This window comes from Toxorhynchites rutilus, chromosome 1 (genome assembly GCF_029784135.1).
Source record: "Toxorhynchites rutilus septentrionalis strain SRP chromosome 1, ASM2978413v1, whole genome shotgun sequence".
Taxonomy (NCBI): domain Eukaryota; kingdom Metazoa; phylum Arthropoda; class Insecta; order Diptera; family Culicidae; genus Toxorhynchites; species Toxorhynchites rutilus.
The window spans coordinates 36,601,857-36,622,092 of record NC_073744.1 but is presented as its reverse complement, the minus strand read 5'-3'; the positions used below and the strand labels follow the sequence as shown (position 1 = coordinate 36,622,092).

The 20,236-nt window shown below is 39.9% G+C and overlaps 1 protein-coding gene across 2 annotated transcripts in view; it reads left to right on the top strand.

Annotated features, from left to right (window-relative positions):
- Window positions 1–20,236, top strand: part of LOC129776156 (protein Skeletor, isoforms B/C) — a 76,345-nt gene that overhangs the window by 25,427 nt on the left and 30,682 nt on the right. For both annotated transcript variants that reach the window (XM_055781625.1, XM_055781615.1), the window contains exons 2-3: window positions 13,083–13,156; window positions 13,249–13,400. In XM_055781625.1, the coding sequence (XP_055637600.1) occupies window positions 13,083–13,156; window positions 13,249–13,400 (226 nt within the window). The remainder of the gene's footprint in view (window positions 1–13,082; window positions 13,157–13,248; window positions 13,401–20,236) is intronic.

The window sequence follows — 20,236 nt, the reverse complement described above, 5'->3', positions numbered from 1 at the left end:
CTGCGTACATTCATTTGGTGCAACAAGAGTGAAAACTGTCATTCGGTTAAGTATCTGAATCACCCATGCATGTTAGGTTATATTAGGCTGTCAAAAAAGTCCTGCGGTATTTTTTTTGAATTTTCATTTGTTCATAAAATTAGTTACAATCATCTGTTTTAAGTCAAATATGCGCCGTTTTGTTCGATGACTTGTTCCCAACGAGATGCCAACTTCATAATACCCCTGTTATAGAAGCTCGCTTCCTTATTGACAAAAAATTTTCACAGGCCTCTTTTGTGGCTAACTTCTGACTACCTAGCTCGTTCGCCATGGACAAAAACAGGTGGTAGTCACTTGGTGCAAGGTCCGGACTATACGGCGGATGCAAAAGAACCTCCCATCCGAGCTCCCGGAGCTTCTGGCGCGTCACCAAAGAAGTGTGTGGCCTGGCGTTGTCCTGATGGAAGACAATGCGGCCTCTGTTTATCAAAGATGGCCTCTTCTTCATGAGTGCTACCTTCAAGCGGTCCAGTTGTTGGCAGTACAGGTCCGAATTGAGCGTCGATACGGTCAAAGATGTTTTTTTGCGTCAACGTGTGTGGCACCCATACATCGAGCTTCTTTGTGAATCCAAGCTTCTTCAAATGGTTAATAACGGTTTGATGACTTATCCCCAGCTCTTGGCCGATGCTACGGCTGCTACTATGCCGGTCTTTCTCGGCTAATTCAGCGATTTTGTCGCAATTTTCGACGACAGGCCTTCCGGAGCGTGGCGCATCTTCGACGACCTCTACACCAGAACGAAAACGTTGAAACCATCGTTGTGCGGTAGAAATGTAAACTGTATCGGGTCCATAAACTGCACAAATTTTATTGGCAGCTTGAGATGCACTTTTGCCTTTGTCATAGTAGTACTGTAAAATATGTTGGATTATCTTTTTATTTTGCTCCATATTTGCGATACTATAACTCACGAACGACGTAACCAAACAAAACACTGTCAAAGACTATATTATAGCGCGCAAAAATACCTTTCCAACAAGCTATAGTATGACTCGATACAATGAATACAACTAGAACTACGCGCTTACAACGATACCTCGCGGAAATACCGCAGGACTTTTTTGACAGCCTAATATATTCGTGAAAGGATATTAGCATGACACATTGTGGTTCATTCAATATTGGCAGATTTTCCAACACCGCGTAGAGGAGATGTGACCGTGCAAAGCAGTAATTTGTACTCGATAAAAAAAAATAAAACCCAAAGTTTAACTCTAACATGATTTTCGAGTCCGATTTTTTTGTATTCAACCTTTATTGGATTCCCTGAGGGTTTACATACAGTGAAACCTTGCTGGACATCCATCCCAACTTGTGCTTCTATTTGCATCGAGTCTTATTCAAATGATCCCTAGTGATTTTTTGTGCGTGTTCTAAGTTTTATCGCCTCCTTCGACAAATGACGGACCAGTGCGTTGGTCCAAATCACCGAAATCACCGAAAGGAAAACGACGAAACCAAAATAGCGCGTGTTTGGCTGTTTCAGAATCTGGACCATAAGCTCTATTTACATTTCCTGCCGTCTGGCTTGTGTTTTCGGCTTCATCGAAGTAAAACTGTTAAATATGTCATCTCGATCTTCGATCTCTTTGTCCATCTTTTACGCGTGCTCAAACTAACCTAGGTCAATTTATCACAAAATAGTATGAGAGGTGTGTTTAGTACGAATATATCCTGTGAAACCGCCAACTTCAAGGATGTGACGAAGGCAGAAACGTAGTCCGTTTTGAAATAAATGTTTCTTGAGAGTGTTTTATCACTCAGTCTCTGGTTCGTTTGAATATACCGATCCTTACCTGTAATTATATTTCATATTTTTGACCGCTTGATGTGAATCTTTGCCCTCGCACTGAACTATTAGAAACATTATTATGTTTGTGTTTGAAGCAAAACTAAGTTTGTAATAAGCGAACCTTTTCCAAATACCACTTATAAACAATTTCTACTTAATTATGTTATTTCACGGTGTAGAATAAAGTGAAATAGTGAAAGTTAACAATAAAATTCTTAAAATCTCACCTCTCCACAGACCACGCTATCTCAGTGATTGATACACAAAAAAGATCTCACTCGCATACATTTTGAAATCATCCCTACTTCCATTCGAGGGGGCATGAGCCGAGAATTCCCATTCGAAACAACTTGCCTCCGTTCTAACATCCCAGCTCAATCCAAACGGCTCGAACGGGAAGAACGAGGAGGGAAACAGAATAGCCGGAACCTCTATTTTTCTGTTGCGGAAAACACTTCATTAAAAGTTATTAGTTCGGTGGCACATCATATTATTTTCGATGGCGATGAGTCGGAGGGGTTGAGAGGTTACGTCAAGTCACGACCCTCGACCAACTGTGAAGCCGAGTTTCCCCTCCATTTCGGATGGTAGTAGTATTTACGCTCGATATATAGCGACTAAAAGCTGCTCCTCACCGAACCCGCCTGAAAGCATTGCGAGGAAGCGAAAAGTCATAAATATATTGTGGAGCAAAAAAATACGTATTGTATGATGCTTCGAGAGTGTGGGGCAAGGACGAATGGCATATACGAGAGCGGGTAGTTGCCCTGCAGTCTGCTAGGTAAACCTTTCAAGAATATTATCCAGCCGAATAATGAGTTAGCCCACCTTGAACTGCACACAAAAGCAGCAAAATTCCGTCCGCAGTTCATCAGATGAGACGGCGAAAATCTTTATCGGACACGACCTCTGCTATTCACATTTCAAATGAAAGTCGCCGACATCGATTGATCCATCTTGCATCCACTTACAGCTGCAGACCGGAATAAAAATAAAATCCTCTATTTTCTCGTATTGTTGCCGTCGTTGTTGTTATGCCAAATCAAATGAAACGGCAATCGATCAAATGACAACAGCTCTCCAGAGAGTCTATATATATTTATATGGCTTATTGCTTTCTTCTCCGGTCTCCTTACCATCCTGTTTACCGAGAGATGGCATTGTTATGCCGTCCGACTACCAGACGCGGGGAAAAGCGAGCCTCCTGATGTTGGAGGATATTTGGCAAATATTTGCAGATATCCGATAGAAGACCGGAGCGAGTAAGCACTCGCTGGTGTTTCGCTTATGACGGATGGGTCGGTGTCGGGTGACAACAGAGTTTGTCCTATCTGATTTCTTCCCCGAAATTAAAGTATTTGATATCCGGTATTTGAGGTGCACACCAAAAAATGGTTTTGTTCGAAAACCTGAATGGATGACGACTGGAATTTAAATTGTTGCAATTTCGCTAACAGCCGTCGCAATCGGATTTATGATAATTTTGGAACATAAATTCGGTTTAAGTTAGTCAATTGAACTTATTGCTTCCAAATGTAGTAGAATGAATGGATTCTAATGCAAATGCAATCCATCATTTGATTGCAAATTGACCGCTAACACTGCTAAAAGCGGAATTTTAAAGTACGTATTTATGCAGACTGATGAAATCAAATCGTGAGAGATCGATCGGCCAAATTGCATTAGTTAAGTTGAGCATTAGTTAATCAAAGATTTCATGTCAGTAAGAAACTAAGGATGAATCAGTTATACGTAGTTATCATTGTACAAAATACATGAACTAACCAAATTTAGCAGAAACATGGTTTGCACGTGAACATTGAAAAAATGTCATTCACATTCGCATTGAAATAGAACTTGGTATAATGTATATTATCATTTCAAGAGTGATAAAAGGTTTAATGAATATATTCCCAATAAACCAGATTTCGTGTATACACTCTGTCCAACTTCTATAAGACCAGGTGATGATCTTGCTGCTTTGTGTCATTGTAAATAAAAAGGTATTGGTGGCTACCATACACTGCATGATTTTCATATGTGTGTATGCGTGCAAGCGCTGAGCGTAAACGAATGTTTTCGTATTTTTAACTGTCAAGTTTCTATAAGACCAGTTAAATTTTCCGTTGTTTTAGTTGTTTAGATCAATCAAATCTGGAAAATGCCGAAGGGAAAAGTCCTCACGGAGGGAGAAGAAAGACAAATCGATGCATTTCACCAAGAAAATGTTGGTATCAAGTAGGGCCCAATTATTTGGCGAATCCTCAAGGATGCGGTAAGAAGGATAGAGCTCCATGTAAATCGAAGCTCTCTGACTGGGATAAGCGGGAAATAGCAAGAACAGGTTCGAATACCTCAAAATCACATGTGCAAATTAAGCAATATTTCAACTTCTCAACTGCTCGGGTGACAATTCGTCAATTTTTGGTAAAAAATCCTCACATAAAGAGGGCTTAAAAGGTTAAAACTCCTCATCTTACAACATCTCATATCGGAAGACGTCTGAGTTTTGTCAAAGCTGACATGAACCGACAGTGGACATGGTATGTTGTGACAAAGAATGTTTCCAAAGGAGTACATTTTGCTATATAGCATAACGAAAAGTTCTTCAATGCATAGGTTATCTTCACTGACGAAAGAAAGTTCAATTTGGATGGTCCTCATGGTTAAAACGGGTACTGGCGTGATTTACGGAAGAAGGAACAGTATTTTTCAGCCAGGAATTTTGGTGGAGACTTGTGCATGGTTTGGGTGGGATTCTGTGAAATCGGAAAGCTCAAGATAGCTTTCACATCATTCAATGATTACACACATGTTCTGGAATCCTCTCTACTTTTTGCGTGGATATCGTCACAAAAAATTTACATTCCAGCAAAACAATGCTACTATTCATACCAGCAAGTAAACTAAGCAATGGATTAAGGACCAAAATCTCAATTTTTCGGACTGGCCGGCTCGCTCTCCAGACTTGAATCCTGTTGTAAATCTTAGGGGGGATCCTTGTACGTAGAATCTACACTGAGTGAAAACGGTACACCATGATTGAAGAGCTCAATGTCGCATTTTCGGAAAAATGGAAAAATATCAAGAAATCCGTTCAGCAGAATTAAATAGTATTCCAACACGAATTTTCAAAGTTATTAGTCGAAATGGCAAGGTTATCAATTATTGACATGTAAATCAGCTGATCGTTTTGAATTTTTCATTGATAATACTTATGAATTTTGAAGTGACCTTATAGAAACTGTACAGCCGAGATTATCATATTTAAGCACAATAAATAAACAAAAAACTCTTTTGAACGAATTTGACGTTAAATATACTTTATTCTAAGCATTCAACAATGTATGAATGTATCTTGATGAAATGCTAACTGTTTGTGTTGCAACGAAATAGAATAAGGGTGGTCTTATAGAAGTTGGACAGAGTGTATGATCGTAACCCACATGCAAAATGAAGTGGCCACTCAATTTTTTCCATTTTTCTGGTTAGAATAAAAAGTAAACACATCGTAATAATTCTTAAAATCTGATTTATTGTATTCTTTTTAAGTTTCATTCCTGTTGCAATGAGAAAAAATTTAAAAACATCTTATAGAAAACAGTGACAAAAAATAGTGCCTACCGATATATTTTCGATAAATTACAATCGTGAGACCTCTCTGTCAAATAACACGCTTCTAATGTATTCTGAGTGGCAAGCTCTAGAATACGCGTGACCACAGTGCAGATCGGAAGAGATTTCTTTGACGAAAAATCCCCTCGACCCAAACGGGAATCAAACCCATGATAATGTGTGACGCTTCACCACTTGGTCACGGGAGCACTGATCCACAACACCTAAAACGCCTTGTGGAGAGCATGCCGAAACGCTTACAGGAGGTCTTGAAGCATTTTTTATCTGGGAATATTTTTTTCGCTGTTTTTTTCTGGAATACAAATAATTTTATTAAATTTATATTTCTCAGTACAACATGGATGGATTTCAAAAAGAAAATAATAAATAAGATTGTTGGCGTTAACGCCAGCGCGCCTCTACTGTGATCTGTCTCTACCAGCAATCACACCATCACAATCACTGATGCATACCTGCCTCGAGTTCGTGGTAAGACTAACAGATGAAGAAAACAAAAACAGGAAGTAGAATATAAAAAGAAACAAAAGAAAAAATCATAAAAGAAAATATTGTATTGATTAAAAGCAGTATTCAAGGTCCTATCCTAATTGTGGTAAGCACAATTCGTACGTAGTCGAAGGAGTTCGACTCACTCTCGTCGAAACCAGAATACGATTTTGATTAAACATTAAATAATTTAGCATACTATGTATTCTTAAGTTAATTATATAATATTTCACAAAAAAAAATAAATCACATCACTACCATTGTGTTATTATTATTTCGGAAAGCATCCAACCCGGTGGTCTGTTGGCAATTTCCAACAAAGATTTTAAGAATGATTACGATGTGTTTACTTTTTTTTAACCAGAAATAAATGAAAGAATAGACAAAAAATTGAGTGGGTATTTTATTTTGCCAATCACTGTATATTTTCTGTTATTGAATAATATATAATACAGGCAAAGGCTATAGCTGGTATGCGTGTATTGTCTATAAATAAGAAAACGACTACGATTATGGCAAATTATGTCGTTACTCTGACTTTGTTTTGACGTAGGACTACATTTATCGACATCTCTGACACAACGTCACACAGATTGGTTACGGGCACTACTACTATTCTTGAAAACTACTCGGTTAATATTAAAATAGGAATATCTACACACGCCATTGTACGGTGTCTCCGAATCCATAAAAGGCTAGTATTGCGAAGCTAGCGAGCTGGAGCATTACAAACTTAGGTCCTATAGTAGACTACTCTTTCAAGGGTACCGAATCAGAAACAGGTTAAACGTCAAACGAACCAAAGAACGACAAACGTACCCGTACCAGTGTTACCACACGTACAGTTTAATGGTACAGAATGGTACAGATTTTTTCGTTTTTTTGGGACAGATTCTGTACGGTACAGAGTACAGATTTTCGTCAAAAAGTACAGATTGGTACAGATTTTTTTTTGTGGTGCCGGTGGAACAAGACTATAATCTCCTGCGATTTCGAATTGAAGAAAATAATAGTATAGTCTTACGTCAACAAAGCGGCCGTGACCCAAACCCAACCCCCTATAATGTTTTTGTGTATATTGCAACGATGTTGCTTACTATTATCTGTGACATCGAATCTATTGCGACCATTTTTATATCGTATTTTGTGAAATAAAACAACGAGTTTTTTTTACGCGGATTTTCCAATTAACGCGATACCGCGTAAAAAAGGCCAGAGCAATATTACATCTCTCACTCCGCTCACATTTCGTCTTCATGCTCTGTCAGAGCATATGACGGTAATCAGTGCTTGCGACGAAACTTAGCGCTTATGACGGAAATTAGTGTCGCACTCCATCACGATGCTTACGTAGGTTTTAGGTGACCTGTTTTTTTTACGCGGATTTTCCAATTAACGCGGTTTTATTTTACGCGGTTTTTTTTTTAAGAGGTACGTATCCCCCGCGTAGAAAAAACCTGGGTGTACAAAGAAGCTCTTATCAATGGAGCTATTGTTGAAATTCAAATATTGGAGAAATGGCAATTGAATGTGCTTCAAAGTATTTCGCGGGATGTTCTGTGTGTTGTTGTTCGTGTTCAATCTTCTCCAATTTTTCGGTATAAAGTAAGCAGTCTGGTAGATTTAGTCTGAGTGAAATTGAAGCATATATGAATAGGTACGAACAAGTTTACAGGTTTCCGACATTAACTAGCCCTTGTATAAAAAAGATCGGCAAATCCTCAGGGTTGTTTGGAAGATTATGAGTCACTTAGTAACTAATCTCAGGAAGGAATTCATTATGTTTAGTTGCTCACGAGGTTCTGGATTGCTGTAACTACCAATTTTATTATTGCGTTGATGTTGTCGATTGAAGGCTTCCCTCTTACGAAAGTTCATAATTTTCGTTTCGTTCAAAAAAATCCCACATCATTCGTAAACGCTGGAAGATGTTAATTCCAAACACTCACTTTTTCATCAATTTTTAGAGCATGTGTTCGTCGTTTCCACATGCCTACCCCAATTTATATTATATATGAGCCCGTTCGAGTAGTTTTTATCGTCAATAGAAGATACTGCTCCCAAATTTAAAAGAAATGACAGCGGATATGAACGAAGTAGAGAAATCGATGTTTTAACGATTTCACTTCAACACGATAAACTCAAATGAAGTAATCGAAATCAACACTGAAGTGGAAGAAATAAGTACAAAGAAAATTTATTTTTTTTACCCCAAAAATGACAAGACCACATTATTTTATTTGTATTTAATTTTTTTAATATAAAAATAGGTAAATAATTATAAAATTAAGCGTGTGAAGTGGAGACGGTTAAAAAACAGTACCCCGGGGTATATGATTTGAGCCCAATTTCGAAACGAAAAAAATCCAATAGATTATACAGGAAATATATCCTATTTAAAAACGGAGCATGTTCCAAAAATCACTCTCCTAAAACGAAAGAAAACTCACCAATCGACCTTCCAAGTTTGACCTCAGGGGGAAAAACCTTTAATCCTGGCGTCATCGCACAGGAACGACAAACAAAGCGAGCGTCAAATAAATCCGATTCCAACCAAGGTACCACACAAAACGGCCATAAAACCTCATCATTGTGATCGTTTGTGCTGTTCCCTCGTTTTTCTCTGATCTAATTTCCCTTCTCCTCCGCACCGTCATCATAATAGGATTTTATCTGCCAGCGTGAACCGTTTTCTTCTCATTTCCTTTATCGCTGATATCACATCGTGTCATTAAAATCATCCTTCCCGGCGTCTTATTTTCCCCTCAGTTGGGGTGGCTCCCGTTTTCCAGGGGTCCCTTCATCCAATCGACTGCTCTAATTCTGCAACGTGTTTGAATACTTTGCTTGCTCGCAAAAAAAGGAATAAACACAAAAAGGCGCCATCCTCAATTTTTATTGTTGCTATGCGCTACAAATCTCTCCGACGGCTCCGGCAGACATCGAATAGAATTCGAACAAATCAAACACATACACAACACAACAAGGCATTCGGCTGGATTAACATACACATCGACAGATATACACTCAAACATACATATATACAGGAAAAATGACGGCTCCTTTCCCGCCGGACGGCCGGATCCCTGCGTGGGTGGGTTTGTGGAAAACAGGTGAACACATCGCCTCGCTACAAACACAAGCGCGTAAGTTGTTGCTACATTTACATCATCATCCAGAAGCGAAAAAGAGAGGAGCAAATCCGAGCCTCGAAATCGATCGTTTTCGAATGCTTCTATCGAATTCGGCAGAGTTGAAATGTAATAGCGTCGAACCGAATCGTTATGTTTTTCAATCGATTAACAGATGAAGCTTTAAAATTGTATGCTGTTCCAAGAAGAAAAGCGGCCATAAAATCTGATAAAAAAGTACTTACCATCAATCATCGGTGGAAGCACAGCTAAAATTAATTGTGACGGACGCTTCCCGTGGCCAGTCTTAGGAAAGAAGGGTGCCCTGGTACCAAGAGGACACCACAAAACACGACCCGGCAGCGGCAAGCGGCAGAGACGGCAGCAAAAGCAGCTTCAATTGTTGTCAGCAGTAATTACACATTTGTTAATGGCTTCATTGCATGTGACAGGAATCACGCTGGGAATGAAACTTTTTGCCACTGAACGAACAATACAGTATGTACAAATGTGAAGGGAAAGAGACTGTGTTTTTTGTCGTTCTTTCTCGGAAATATGCTTAAGTGATTTTTATAATTTCTCGGTATAGGGAATTTTTGCTCCGAGTAATATTTGTCAGAAGCAATAGTGCGAGGATAATTGAATATCCTACACCTTCAGTTAGTAATTGATTTGGCTGGAAACTCTCGCTTTATCATTGCGTAGGTTTTCAAACAACATACCGAGCGCTTGAGTTTTGCCGAGCGTTTTTATCAGTTTTATGCACGACTGCACATGGCGCAAATTTATTATAAAACTTCAACTGCGCTACCGCGGAAGTTGGGATGATATTCCGCTCGAAGTTAATTGGTAGAAGAGAATATATCCTGCGTTTGTCGAATGGCGAAAATGTCGACTACCGAGAACCGAGAACCGAGCTCCGACGTGTATCGAATGTCTTGTCCTATCAGTTAGTCCTGGTTGTTCTTGAAGGAATCGGTTACGAAATCATAAGATTTCATTCGAACAATTCAGAGGAAACAAACTCCACCTTGCAGAAGACTCATATCAATCCCTTTTACTCCAGCAGCCACCTTACTTTTCAGCTACTATTTGATACTCAAATCGATAACATATGAGGACACGACTTCAAATCTCACTTAAGTGATAAACTATAGTCACGCCATTCGCTTGCGGGAACTCCGAGTAGGATTGCGCGATCTTTATAAGATCGATCTTGTCGAATCGATTCTTCAAATGGCGTAGGGATCGATCCACTGATTGAATCGGTACCGAAGAATCGATCTTTGTCGAATCGATCTTTGAAAAATCAAAAGATTTTTTTCCAACTTATCTGCTTATTCTATAGGAGTTTCGTTTTTTCTTTAGACATAGAAAACAAATTTCATGTTTCTATTCAAACATCAAAAGCATTTTATTTTGTTCCTCAGCATGAAGACCACAAAAAAAACAAAGTCCAGAAAAAACATTTTCCAGGGCATTCATTTTGTGATGTCATGGAGTCGTTTTATCAAACACTAGCTGGCAAACTTCGTCCCGCCAAAAATTTGTTTTTTGTTATCAATACCTTCAAACATTCACGTATTCTTACTATGAGTCCATGGGTCCAATAGCAGAACTGTTCATTGATTGATCTTCTATTTGACCCCGTTGAATTTAGCCTTCACCCTAAAATTCCTAGTATTTCTAACAAAACTCATCATTATAATATCAGACTGTTTTCAGACACAATTCTCGTTCAAGATTTTTCAACCACTTGTAAATAACATGTTTCTCCGTTACATCGAATAAATGTTTTATACAGAAAATATGATAGAATAAAGACAGCCCTAAATCGGACAATTCCTTCCTCGAGTTCTGCTCTTATCAACACATCTGGCGATCCTGTTTTTTTGGTATAGATAGAAGAAGATATAGGAGTGCGTCTCATCACATTAAAATCCATTTCCAGTTTCGAACAAAGATCAATTTCGCTAGCGCAAATATCAAATGCACTAACAGCACTTGTCACTATGTAATTGTAGAACATATGGGAATTTAATTTTCTAAATTTTCTCTTTTTCCTTCAGAGTTTTCCGAAAATGTTCAATTGTCATGTTTGGCTGGAATATTTTTGGTTGAAATATGTGTAATATTTTTATGGGACCCCCTCTCTATTCCAGAGGAGGGAGGGGTGTCATACCATTATAGAAACATCATACCCAAAAACCCTCACATCCCAAATTGTGCTTGATTAATTCTCGAGTAATGCAGAAATTTATGTTTCAATTATATGGCAAACTCCCCTTAAAGAGGGGGGTGGAGTGTCTAACCACCATAAAAACATTTATTACACCCTAGAACTTCCACATGCCAAATTTTATTCCATTTGCTTGATTAATTCTCGAGTTATGCAAAAAATTGTGTTTCATTTGTATGGCAGCCCCCCCTTAAAGAGGGGGGTGGAGTGTCTAACCACCATAAAAACATTTATTACACCCTAGAACTTCCACATGCCAAATTTTATTCCATTTGCTTGATTAATTCTCGAGTTATGCAAAAAATTGTGTTTCATTTGTATGGCAGCCCCCCCCTTAAAGAGGGGGTGGAGTGTCTGACCACCGTTAAAATATTTATTACACCCTAAAACCTCCACATGCCAAATTTGATTTAGTTTGCTTAATTAATTCTCGAGTTATGCAGAAATTTGTGTTTCATTTGTATTGTAGCCCCCCTTAAAGAGGGGGGTGGAGTATCTAACCACCGTAAAAACGTTTATTGCACCCTAAAACCTCCACATGCCAAATTTGGTTTCGTTTGCTTGTTTAACTCTCGAGTAATGAAGAAATTTGTGTTTCATTGGTATGACAGACCCCCTTAGAGACGGGGGAGGGGTCTGGAAATATCATAAGAACCTTCCCCGACCCCAAAAAACCCTACATACCAATTTTCATGTCGATCGGTTCAGTAGTTTCCGAGTCCATTAGAATCAGACAGACCGACAGACAGACAGACAGAAATCCATTTTTATATATATAGATTATTGTAAATTCAACAACTGATAACTGTCCATAGCTCACGTCGTAACTCGTAACTCGTTTCGAGAAAATTCGAACTCAAATCGAATTGGTTTTAGTATTATGTATATTTTTTAAGTTAATATTTTCAGTGTACTAGATTTAGAGCAAAATGTGTCTCGTAGTGAAATGTAAAATTTTTGGGTTCGTAAACAAAGCTAAGTTAAAGTGGTCGAAACGAACAAAAATCACTCGTTTCGAAATGCGCAATGTCATCCCATATCTACAAAAAGATCGAAAAAATCGAAAATCGAAAGAAGCCTAAAAGATCGATCCAAAAAATCCGAAATCAGAATGGAAAAGATCGATCTTCGAAAAATCGATCCGAGATCGCCCAATCCAAACTCCGAGACTTGACCCATCTCACGTCACACGTCGCGCAGAATAAAGGAGAAAATTGACGTGTGTGTGTACCTTCGCGGATATGTTCCACAGTAGTCCCTGAGCTAATTTAGGCGACCAAAACCCAAAAATGAAGTTGCATAAGAACAAAAAATCCTACAATTCCTTATTCTAGGATGTTCAAGGCATCAAGGATCACGTGTTTCACCTCATTCCGCACGCGCATCATTGCTCTGACAACGCGCAAAGATACCAGTTTCGGATGCTCACCGGTGCCACTGTTTCGCGTGTGTTTTTCTAACATATGTTTTGGATAAGTTTTTGAGTGAATTTTTTGGGCTCATTATGTTTCTTGAAGCATTTTTGATGGAGAATTTGCATTTGTTGTCAGTTTCTGAATTCGATTGGTTGTAGTATGTGTTAACTCCACACAAAGTAAGTGTAAAAGTAAGTTACAAAAATTCAACCATTTTTTTGTAATTTTCCTTATTAAATTCGAAATGCGTCAAAATAACGCTTCCTGTAAACCTGGTGTTAAGAACATAACTACAATATTTTGAAAGGTTTTTTTTTTCTCTTTTCTCTATTTCACAGTGGAATCCAAAGCACCTGACCACTACTACGGCCGTGAAATCGGACACTTCAACAGTTTCGGCCATGGAGTTAAGGTAACGACCAACCTTCTATCATAGGCGCGAGCCAACCGCACAACCTTGCTAATCCTTTTACGTTCTCTTCCCCCAATTCTCCACCACTCCAGGGCCGGGTGTTTGCCGTGGACGAGTCAACTCTGTTCGTGAAAGGATTCGCCTACGACGGTAGCGCACCGGACGCGTTCTTTTGGGTCGGCAATTCACCTCGCCCAAGCCCCGAGGGATACTTTATACCCTATCCGGAGGAGTACACCGGCGTGTAAGTTTATGTTCGGGGATTACAAGCTACGGCAGTTGAAGAGAAGAAAAACTGAACGGAGATTATGCTGTAGGCTTTTTTAGAGCTGAGATGCCTCGAAAGGGGTAGATGAACAGTATCTCCCATTTGGGGTGCGACAGCGATGAGGACCTGTCAAAGATAATTTATTTATCTAGCGTAAGTCTCGGAACATCGAATAAGGGGACACTGGAATGAGTCCTAAGCTGACTTTATGTAAATAACATGCGACATGGAATGAGGGTGGCCGTTCAGCGTTGTCACTAGTTTAGTGATCTCGATTACGCTTCAAAAGTAGGAAAGTTGACGACGAGGTTTTCTCTGTTCTTCTGTAACCGAGTTTTAACTTTTTATAATACACACAGAGCCGTCGGCAGCATCTTAATCTTCAGAGCAGTTAATTATGGCAACACGTTTCTGCGAAAACTACATCAGTTGATATCGTTGTCGACAGTGTTTGAAGTGTGCATAAATTTCACATAAATTTTTATTTTCACACCCTCTCAGCAGGTTGAATGGCAATCCCGAAACGGATTTCTGAGCAATAAACTTTCTTCCCTCAAGCGAGTAGCGAACGCTGTGAACGCTGTAAAAAAAGCGAAGGGCAACAGGATGGAAACGACAATAAGACCATGCTGATGATTGCTCTACATCCGATCTAATCTATTTCATTTAAGGCTTTACATCCTGCTGCTATTGGGACTACTGTTGCTTGCTGTGCCACTGATTACGGCCAGCGTTGAACGCTCGAGTGTCCTGTGTCTCGCGCCGCCCCGGCCGTGTCTACATTCACTCGGAACGTTTTCTCCGATTCCAGTGGCTTAGTTCGCCCAATACGAAGATACGGAGAGCAAGGAAAAAACGACGATTCACCCTCTGTCTGTCACATCTCTCGGGCCAGAAGTGGAAACGTTAGAGTCATTTACGGAGATTAAGGGCCCCTAATGTTACCACACTCACATTTTGTCACGTTTTTCCTTCTAAATCTTCATCCCCTTTGAAAACCATTACATGCAGCAGCACGATAAAGCGACGACACGACGTAAGAATTAAACACTCCGCCTACGCAGGTCCGTTGTGAAAAAGGGGGGGGGGGGTTGTTGGTGATGATTATTATTACGTTTTTATAAGTTAATTGAATTGTGCAATGGAAGGCGGCTTGGAGCCGCCGTTTGCTCTCGCATTAGCTCACATTGCGACGGCGACGAGAACGGGATCCTCAGCGGGTAGAGCATGAGCGTTTAATGCTTTGGTACATGATGAAGGACCTCGCCACACGTACCGAGCGTAAATTTGTCTGATGAAATTACGCCGAGTGTTGACGCTTCCGGAGAATAATTTGATCAGACGTGTCGCGGTCTTATTTCACCCGAAACTGGGTCGTCTAATCGGCCGGTTTGATGCTGCGGCATGTACCGGGTTTCGGATCGGATTCAAGAACAGATTCTTCGGCGTGGAAAGATATTCATGCCAAAACGGATAGAATTTTATTTTGGTTTTAATGAAAAATCACATGTCTGCGAGACAGTCTGAATGCTATTCTTCTAAATCAACGACGTAGTTGTCCGAAACTTCTTCGTAACTTCTACCATCCACAACTGAAAAACATTACTATGCAACATGATGCACTGACAGCCTATTGACTTAGTTTGAAAAAAATATATGATATATGATTACCAGGATCAGTAATCATAAATAAGGTGGATCCAGAAATCTGTCTTGATTTTGTGATTGTGGTTGACGTGCTGCCAATATTCAAATTGCTAGATCGTTGAGTGTAATTTTTGACGTAGGATTACATCTTTCAGGAACATATTGGGGTACAAATTGAAAATCGATAATCGAGCACATCGAGAGAACTGTCCAATTTCAAACGCTTATTGCTCACTCATTTCATGATGGATTTGCGTCAATCGATTTCGGCACTCCATAACAACTTTTTATGTTGAATAAAATAATATATGTCATGAAACTAAATATCGAACAATTGAAAAATCCCAACCCCTATCCTAACGGAAATACCCACTTCTGATTGGTCGAAATTGACGACACATGCAGCGGTTCCCTAACATGGACATCAAAAACAAGCTGCATGGGGGAAATCTGCAATGCCTATCGAAATGTGTTCCCTAACAGAGACATCAAAACCAAGCGGCCTGGGGAAAATCGGCATTGCAAATATATGCAAGTCGGGGCATTTTTATATTGCAAGTAAGGTGAGTGATACGATTAATTCTAGCAAATAAAATTTAAATTTGGAACTTTAATGTTGGTTGCTTCGTGAAATTTTATATCAATTACCGATCGTGTATTGAGAAAAATTTAGCACAATTGTGTCACCTAGTTGCAAAACCGGCTAACTCCACAAATAAGTTTGTATTTTAAGACTGATTAGTAGCCGCGAAATAAAAGGAGATACAGATATCAAGATAGTAGCATGCAAAAAAATTCAGTTAATCAATTGTTAGAATATGGGTTGCATTTTAAACTAATAATTCACTGTTTGTTAGATTTTCACCCGGATTTTGAAATGGCCCGGTTTATTTTTACACGGATTTTGGAATTTACGCGGTTTTTTACGCTGATTTTGGAATTTACGCGGTTTTGGCTTTTCCGACAAAGGGGTTTCAAAGCCCTGGTTTAACAAGCCGAGCGTTGTACCAGAAGATGGACAAGATGAGTGTCTGGAGAAATTCTGGTTCAGTTCCAAGAGGAGCATTATTCTGATGAGAAGTACGTCTTCTGGCCGGAAAGAGCGTCGTCCCATACCGCCAAGAAGACGTTGGCGCACCTCGAGGAGAATCAGATAACGTACGTACCCAAGGAAAGGAACCCAACCAACATGCCCCAGTGCCGTCCGATCGAGGGTTTTTTCGGCTCCCTCAGTGCCCTGGTGTACAAGACTAATAGGCGGGCTACGGACACCAAGCAGCTGACCACGAGGATGCCGCCCAGCGTTCATTTGAGAGCATCTCCAACAAGTTGCACCGTACGGTTGAGCACGGCCCCTTTGCCAACATTCACTGACTTTTGTTTTAAGAATAACCGTTATTTCAATAGAAATACGGAATTGCTTTAAATAATTTAATTGTTTTACTATTTCAGTGAAGAAATTGTCAATTTTTATTGAACATCCGTTAGAGCAACAAATAAACTGATAATAATATTTATTCAGAAAAAAACATGGCAACATGACAACGGTCGACGACGTATAATAATACCGCTCAAATTGTCTCAATTTTTTTCTGAATCCGATTTCCAAACTATTTGATTCAGTTTCCATATCTGATTCGGCAAAATAACTATCATATAGCGTATGTGGTAACGTATCTCCAGATCACTTTCACGGAACAGATATAAGTATTCCAACTGAACTCAATCACGAGAAATTCCGATTTTTTGTAGACACAGACAAAATCAATAATTGGGGATATATGTAACAGCGGTGAATCCCACGTTCCGAAGAGGGAAGGATAAACGCGTTTTCATAACAACGTCCCCCGAGAGCACATTCATTGTTTGCTTTCGCAGCGCAAAGTATGATTTTCCAAATTTTGATAGGAATGTTTGTGCTTGAACAGATTTTGATTGCAAATAATACTCTCAGCGGAAAGGCAAAAAAAAACATCTCGGCTTTAAACTTAACATTTAAGTCAAATTTTCCTAGCATCGGTATCTATCAAACGGACGAAATAAAATCCACGGAAGCCTTCATTCCTGAAATCTTCCAACATTCAACAAGCGTACAGGCCCCCTTCTGATGTTACACTGACGTAATGGTTGCTCGAGTGTATTTCCGGATACGAGCAGGATATCAAACCTATCACTTCGCACGGCAAGGAGCGCTGCGAGTTTGTTCCAATGACGCCCGGAGGTGAAAACATAGCAATAATAATTTTAAACGAATTTCCCTCCCGGTGAGCGTGCGGCGGCACGTGGCATCAACAATGAAGTGCATTAGATCCACATTCCATTTCCAATTTATTTCCAAATCGTCCCCGAACCTTTCCGTACTCCTCGGCCAGGAAGTAAGTGCCTATGGTAACGCACGCTCCTGGTAAATATTATTGCTTCACAGTCTGATGACAGTGCCTTTCATTTCGTGACGGCCAGTAGGATTTACCGGTTTCCTTCTGCGTTCTGCTCGAAGCTTATGTACGTGTGTGAGTCTGGACAGATCCTGATGGTGCCTACGTTTTTATTCCATTCAGATATGAATGAATCATTGCCAGCGCTGTCCCGACTCGTTTAGTGATTATGTTTATCAGACGAAAATGATTTCGAAGAAACAATGTCACCAAGCGTTGCGTGGGTGACCAAGGCTGATTTCCTCTGAATAGCGTATTGCTACGGAAAATATAATTCCCTTTCCTACGCCGTGTGCCTACTCATTTCGTTTTTCATCACAAGTGCTATCAGAAAATAAGAGATTGGGGATGGCTTCATTCACCGTAAGTATGACATGAAATCATACACACGCGCATATTATAGCACTCTCAAATTTTATAATTCTCGTTACGGTGATCAATTTTAATCAGACCCACCCTTCACTCAACTCGAGACGACTCTGACGTCTCCATTCAACGCGAACAAACCTTCAAACGATTCTCTATCAAATTGTAACGCACAAAACGTCCAAAATAATGAATGCATTACAAAATAACCGCCACCAAGCCCCCTTCCGGTTCAGTCCATGCTCGAAGAGAAGAAGAAATTAGTCCCAAAATATTCATTTCATCCGCTGTGGATACGCCTTCCCGTCGGGTTATACCCCTCCCGTTCGCTGTTGCTCGTTAACTAAATTAGATCAAAAAGTGCTAAATCCGGCAGAAACGCACCCCTCCGAGAAACATATTCCTATTTACGGGGTAGAACATCGTTTGAAGTGCTGAATGTTTTCAGCAGCGTGCAAATTGATTTTGCGACGATTTTGACAAATTCAATAGAAATACGATTCCCTGCGTGGGTGGCGTGCAGTGGGTGAAAAATAATCTGCTGGTTACTCCTGCGCCGCTGTGATAGACAAGTTTTGTATCTACTGCTAGTGGGATGAAAAGAATGTCTCCTGCGAGCACGTCTCACTGTGGCAGAATGGATAGTAATGAGTGTGATTATGCAATAATGATAATTGTCAATAACAGTGATAAAATAATGAGCTATCTCGGAGAAGGGGGATTGCGGAGAGCATCTTCTGCCATGGCACTTCGCCAATAGTTTTGTTCGCACGCAGTAATGGCACGTCATAAATATTAATATTAGTGGTGGAAAATCGGAAAAAGTGGAAGAAAGCAGCTGCGATTCCTCACCGAGTAGTGGTTTCATTGCGATTTCAAGATCGACTGTCTGCTTAGCAATTTCACCCCATTTTACCCATAAAGTCTAAAAAATGTAATCTAATTATCATTGCATAACTTTATACAGTTCTATTTCTCAACACAACAAACGAGTCATGGAATGTTTGTAATAAAACCGTACAGAACCGTGGTGTTTTGAAACGAACTATGTTGAATGCTAAATGAAATACGTCACCTGTGCTTTTTATTACCTTACATTTTTTCACGACACGGCTTCATTTTTCATTCCGCTGAAAACAAGTACCTTTAGGGGTCCTGCAGACTGCAGATTTTTTATCGACCGATAGTTTGGTCAGCTTCTTAATCAGTACGGAAATGTATGCATGTGCGCACATTACACCGATTCAGTTGGGTGTAACAGTAACTAGCTCTGCAGTCTGTGGGGCTCCCAAAGTTACTAATGGGTGTTTTTACAGAATTATACAACTTTGAGTTGGCATCACTTTTTTGATATTCGCGTCATCTCGACAGCTGTCACTTGTTTCGTGTTTATTTTGATTTGTCATTCCATCATGAATAGACTGATACTGATACCTGATATCGCCAGTAAATTACGGTCGACATAATCGTCCATTTGAGCAATCATTCCAGAAACCATGGATCGTTTGCGGAACACTTCCAACCCGCAAGATAACACACTCCGTCAGAGACGTTGGAATATCGCGTCTACATCCCTTTCATTGACGTTAAAATTGAGGGAGTGATAAATGAAGCGGTTCTGACGTGCGAAACCATAAAAAGTAAAGAACTTGTCAAATTCAAGAAGTTCCGCTCGAAGGGAGTCATCATCCTGGGCCATCGCCAGCTCGAAAGACTCTCCCATGAGAGGGCAATAACGAAACATCCACCGTTCGAATCGTTTTGACTCGCAAGTTTCGCTTTCCGTGACTACGACATGGTGATCAAACTGAGACTATCTGTGCGACTTTCTGTGCCAAAAGTCAGTAGGTTATACGACAGTTTTAAGGGTGTCCCACATCAAATTGCATCACGGAAGAAACGCTGAAAAAAATATGATATATATTTTCACTTGAAAATTTGGGTAGAAGTAGTTAGAGTGAGTAGAGTGTATTGTTTACACTGTATTTTTATCGCTGTCAATTTTTCGAAAGTTAGATAAAATGACGTCACCCGAAAAGCAACGTCTAGAATTGATTTTGCCCAAGCACCTGGAGATATCCTCAAGTCATCGGGACATCCAGAAACAACTCGGAATCCTGCAGTGAACAGTGAGTCGTTTGATTATACGTTACTACAAAACTCTGAGCATCGAACGGAAGGAGAAATGCGGTCACAACGGATGTGCTATTAATGATCAGGATCACAAGCGTGTCGTGGAAGCGTTTGAACGGAAGCCCAATGCCTCGGTCAGGGATGTGGTCAAAAAGTTGAATCTGTCCTGACGAAGCTTAATTGTCTCATCATGGATAGGGTTACCGTCTGTTCTGATTCAGCAGGACATTT